This window comes from Zea mays, unplaced genomic scaffold (assembly GCF_902167145.1).
Source record: "Zea mays cultivar B73 unplaced genomic scaffold, Zm-B73-REFERENCE-NAM-5.0 scaffold_674, whole genome shotgun sequence".
NCBI lineage: Eukaryota > Viridiplantae > Streptophyta > Magnoliopsida > Poales > Poaceae > Zea > Zea mays.
The window spans coordinates 28,988-34,568 of NW_023367338.1; the positions used below are offsets into that span (position 1 = coordinate 28,988).

The 5,581-nt window shown below is 45.4% G+C and overlaps 1 protein-coding gene across 1 annotated transcript; it reads right to left on the bottom strand.

Moving 5' to 3' along the window:
• Nucleotides 1–800: 800 nt before the first annotated feature.
• Nucleotides 801–2,081, bottom strand: LOC118475817 (LOB domain-containing protein 16-like). The gene is made up of 2 exons (XM_035963977.1): nucleotides 1,529–2,081; nucleotides 801–1,302 (listed from the first exon to the last, which is right to left on the bottom strand). The coding sequence occupies exons 1-2, from the start codon at nucleotides 1,826–1,828 to the stop codon at nucleotides 1,102–1,104; spliced, it is 501 nt and encodes a 166-aa protein (XP_035819870.1). The 5' UTR covers nucleotides 1,829–2,081; the 3' UTR covers nucleotides 801–1,101.
• Nucleotides 2,082–5,581: the final 3,500 nt, after the last annotated feature.

Genomic DNA, 5,581 nt, shown 5'->3' on the forward strand with positions numbered 1-5,581 from the left:
GAAGACTAGATGCCACGGTAAAATAAACCCGTGAGTTGGAACTCGAAAACACGCCTTTATACATAGGGCTTTAAACACGACATGACTGAAGCCTGCAGACAGGCCCATAAGCAGGATCAAGCGCCGGCCCGACCATGCACAAACACAGCTAGGGCCAGGGCTAGGTCATGTCAAGCAGTCATCATATCATATGCCCAGTCCACCGCATATATAAGCCATATACCAAGCCACGCGCGAGCTCAAAGTCTACATGCATTTGCGAATCGATCATAGGAGGAGGCAGTCCAATCGAAGGAACAGTCTTTCTTTCTCTCTTGTTTGGTTAGAAGGAGATGAGAAGATTGATGGTTTCCCTGGATCCCCACCTAAAGGCTATTTTGGAAATTCGGATTTCTATTTTTTTAGAGAAAATAAACTTTTTTGGAAAAATGAAAATTCCATGAAAAAATAGTTCCCAAACTATCTCTAAGTAATTAAATTTTAAGAGTTAGTTTGGAAACTTGGATATCTTCTGGTATTATATTGGAGGGAATGGAAGGAAAAATAAACTAATTTTCATTCAATTTCCTCAATCCTAAAAGAGATTTTCTCGCACTCCAATCCTAAAGAGGATTTGAGTTTCTAAATTCTAAACAACCTTAAGTGATTGACTCGTCCCAAAGCTTCCAATTCTACCTTATTTGATTTCCGTACGTACCGCCTGTTCTTTCTCCCCCACATGTATATGCATCAAAAAAATTTTGATAGCTAATTAACACCCGGCACTATCGCCCCAACTAATCAATGAAATCCATTTAGGGTTTAGGGAATATGAAATTATCCTCGATTTGTGCCTCCGTTTAATAACCACACACATGATGATGAGCTGCACTTCCATTTTACAGCTCGAACCGGCAAGAAATACAAGTTTATGGATCGCACGAAATCTCATCGAAATTAAGCTCCTCCCCAAACCGGAGAGCTAGCTGCTGAACTGAACAAAACGCACTGCAAACCAACAAGAAAGTTGAGGCCCTCGGTTGTTGTTGTCTCTTGGCGCTAATAGAAGAAAGTATCTGTGTCGATGCGTGCGCGCGCGCGCGCGAATGATCCATTCATTATTCATCTCGTGTAGCTGCCTTCCTCCTGGTCGCCGAAGCCGCAGTACATGTCGCTGTAGCACCCGGAGCTCTGCGTCGACAGCGACTCAGGCTCCAGCGGCCACCGCTGCAGGAGAGGGCTGCTGCCCCCCGGCCCGGCCGCCGCCATCGTCTGCGCCACCTGCGCCTTCGCCTGCAGCACCTGCATCTGCAAGCTCGCCACCTGCACAGCACAGCACATATATATGCATCATGTGCATGCGTTTGTGTCAGCGGTAAATCGGTAATCCCATGCACACACACGCGGGGGGAGGGCATGCACGTGCATGCGCCCGCGCGTGCGGAACGCGTTGGGTGTGGAGGTAATAAGGTATTCCGTCCTCCGATCCGATCCTAGTCTCTAGTTAGGCATGCACAAGGTATAGAAGAAGAGCGTATATGTAGGGTACCTGTTGCTGCAGCGCGAAGATGTGGGCGACGCAGCCGTAGATGGGGTCGCGCAGCCTGGCCTGCGCCTCGTAGGTGACGGTGGCCGCCGCCTCGCTCCGGTCGGCGGGGGCCACCTGCTGCAGCAGCTTGGCCGCGTTGCTGGCGCCGAACACCTTGTGGATGGCCGCGAACTGCGCCGCCCCGTCCTCGGCGCAGAAGTGGGGAGCGAACACGCACTCCGCCGCGCACTTGCGCCGCAGGAACTTGCAGGCGCCACACGGGGACCCCGGCGAGCCGCCACCGCTGCCGGAGGAAGCCATGGCCGTCAACGCCTGCCTGATGCTGTCGTCGCTCGCTCGCTCCCTCACGTACGTCGTCTCTCCTCTCTCTGCCTACAGGGCGGCTACAGCTACTACTTGCAGAAGCAAGAGAAGCTCAGCCAGCTCCTGTTAACACCTGTCACCTACTGCAAGTTGCGAGCCACACGCGGGGGAGGCTAAGGTCGGGCTCGAGTTTTATAGAGGAGGAACACGACAAGGGATGTAAGGTCCCCAGGGGACAAGGCCGGAGAGAAACGCGCGCGATGTAGAGGAGTGCAAGTGACCTGTGAACGCCCATTCCCGGACACAACAATACTTGTTTCAGGGAAGACGAGGCGCATCGTCTTCTTGCGTATCAACCGCTCCAACATCGCTGATTCGCACAAGTTATGGCCAGGCCTGTTGGCTGTTGCATGCATTTCACGAGAGGCTAGCTAGAAGCAGTAGGGATGGGCGTGCAGTGCTCGTAATTCATGCGGATGAAACTAGCGGAGCGGGTCGATGAATTGAACTAGCTACGTCTAGCTAGTAAGTAGCACGACCGACACAGCTACTGACATGTTGGCCTGAATGTCTCAACTTCCACGTCGCGGCTGTCACCGTCAAGCTGCCAATTAAAATGTCAATGCCCCCCAAACTTGTCATCTAGCCCACGCGGCCTCAGGCATTGCATCTGTAGTCGTCGGCTCACATAATTAGATAATCTCTCATTGTCGAGAACTAGGGAAAAATTTACAACAATATAGATGTGTCCATGCATGGTAGAGTATATATACCGGCCTAGCTAGCTTAATTAGTTCTCGTTTGGAGTTTGGACCCTAGCGGCCGGTAAAGGTTCCAAACACCACTAGAGGTAAGACCTCAGTTAATTGTTAGCTAATTCATCAGTAGCAATTAGTTCATTAGCTGGTTCAAATCTAGCTAACAATTTTGTTAGCTGGCTAACTATTACTTTAGGGGTTCTAAACAAAGGCTTAGATGAGTAAAAAAAGATTTCTTGAACCGGAGAAGAGGTGGTGGCGTAAGTAGTGTGTTATTAGTTCGCCGTCCGGCCAAAGCGCGGCGTTCCGGCGGCGGCCGGCCCAGTGCAGCCTAGCAGTGTGCTAGCTGGCCGGACGACGCTTTTGTCCGCCGAATGCCGGCGGCTTTTGGAAACGAGATGCCTCTCTCGTAGTCGTAGGATTGGAGTACGTGGGTTCTGCTGCCTTTTCCCTTTCCTGCCTTCTGTTCCCCGTGTCCGGATGCTGCTTCCGTGTTTTTTTTGGTTACCTTTCGTTCGTTTGGTACACCGATGCTTTGTTCGTTGCGCAAAATTCCCGCGCGCTTACCTGTACGTCACGTCGCACGGTCGACCCATCGATCCGATCCGCCGGATACGAGCTAAGATACATCGCCATCAATTATGCATCGGCTATAGCTAGCTAGCTGGATGATCGAAGGGAACAAATTGTATGTATGGTACAGTTTGGTTGGCAGTATGGCACATTGGTACTTGTCCACTTTTATTTCAGTGACCAAACCAGCATGCATGCATGGACGACGACTACACATAACACATTATTGACAACAATCACGCACATGGGTACTTGTTCACTTTTATTCAAGATCTATCATTTATTTATGATACGTGTAATTGTGTTCAGTTCTATTCTTCAATTATGATTTGTGAATATGTTTATTTTTTTATGGTGATCTAATTCTGAGCTTGGTTTATGTGCCAACGAGTTCGGGATGTCATAGCATTCGTTCTCGGATCGGGCTTATCGTCGGACCGGGTCGACATGGTAGGGCCGGTCCCCAGGCAGTGCTTGTTCAGGGATTTCAGCACGTTAGGTAGCCAGGCTCGACACAAATAGCTATTCGGGCCTAATCTTGCTGTGCTTAAGCGGGTCGTACTTCAACGGGCTTGAGTTGGACCGAACCGTGCCGCCTGTTTGGACAGACTGTGTCCGGCAGTTGACCTATATGGTCACCCAAAATACTGTTTGTACGGTAAATTACACTGTTCGAAGAGTGGAGTTTGAATATAGATATGAATATGGATAATAAGCTGTTGAAGATAGCCTAATAACGACTGGGTCTCGGATGATTAATGATCTATCTATATCCATCTCTAGGTTTTCTTTTGATTTTGCAGACTCTTGCTATGAGCTTATATTAGCATAAAATCTTGGTCTAAAAATTCAGGGTCATGATGAAAACTAGTATGAATTTCGTAACGGCGGGTGTCGATTCGAAATATGGAGACACTACAGATTACAACTTGTGCGCGTTTATGAGTCAAACTCGATGCTGGAGCTACGTGGCTCCAAAAGGGATTTGATTGAGCTCATCAACTCCAGACCGGAGGCACTGCATATGATGATGACGACGACGATACTCATGATTAAGGACACTAGATTGTCCTTGATTAATCTTAACAATTAGCGATCGACCGGGTTAGTTGTTGCAAAGCTCACCAGCTCTGCAGACGACACAGCCGCCCCCGCCTCCAGCATAAACAAAAGCCCATGCTGCCGAATAGAAGTAAGTTGCGCACGTAACCTGACTAGTTTAGTTTATGGATCAATGATGCGGCGGGTGCCTCCCGTGCAACCTTTTCTCCATCAGGGCCAGGGCATGATTACGATAATGTGCGCGCCATTGCAGCTTGTCTGCTTCTCCTCATCTCCTGTTTCTATTAATTTACTCTCCTTGTTGTGCGTGCAAGTTCGCGCTGGTGGTGTACTTGCATCATTATTCCGCGGAGCTAGTGCGTACGTGTACATGTCCGCCACGACATGGGCAGGGACACGAGGGCTAGTGAGTGTCTAGGAGATTAGTTAAACAAATTGGTGGGGAGGGGTTGAGGAATGGTCTACGTACGGTGTAGGTTTGTTTGGAAGTAGGAACTAAAGGGAATAGAAATTGAGATCGACGTACGTCTTCTAATATAAATATATCAGTATTTTAATTTTTGGATGGTTTCTTAAGAAGTAAGAATATTTCTTCTGAGTCAACAACTTAACTAAAGTCTGGTGATTTTAGAAAAGTGATAAAATCATTTAATCTTATTTAGTTCTTTTAAGTCACGTCCCAAAACAAAAAAATAGGAAGTCACAACAAGCCATCCTAGTTTAGCACTTTACACCAAAATCCTAAAAATATAAATTTAAAGAGTTCTTATAATAAAGTTATAAACTAAAACTATTTTCCTAAAATTTAAATAAATATTAAATATAAAAATTTGGTTTGTGTGTGAATTATTTTTCTTAAATAATTTTATGGTAAAATATCTTACATGAATTATACCTACTAAGTTATATGTATTGTTTGGAGCATTTGCTTAAATAGATAAATTAATTAATAAAAATACTTTCCACTTATGTTGAATTTTTTTCTGTTGCAATTTATGCTTGAAATAGAAAATTTAACCTATCTTTAAATTAGACTTGAATTTTAAATTTTTAAAATAAAGCAGAAGTTAGAAATAAAAATATAAGGTAATATAATGTATCGATGTATGTTTAGTTGGATTGTTTGTACACGAAGTCCTCAGGTAAAGTCGATATAAATTAGGATATTGCAATAAGATATTAAAAAAAATACTCCTTTCAACTCGCGTATAACACCCAAAAATTTAATTTAAAATTTAAATAGAATATATTCTAAATTTTATTTAAATTGGAGGTCTAATATGATTAGTACAAATTAACAATAATATTATTGGAATAACAGATAAGTACCAGATTAGATCTGTCATATAAGCCCACC

Bases quoted from the DNA above. Each gene is read 5' to 3' on its own strand.
- LOC118475817 (XM_035963977.1), bottom strand. From the start codon at position 1,828: ATGGCTTCCTCCGGCAGCGGTGGCGGCTCGCCGGGGTCCCCGTGTGGC. The intron at 1,303-1,528 runs GTACCCTACATA...TGTGCTGTGCAG, and splicing joins TCTTCGCGCTGCAGCAACAG to GTGGCGAGCTTGCAGATGCA.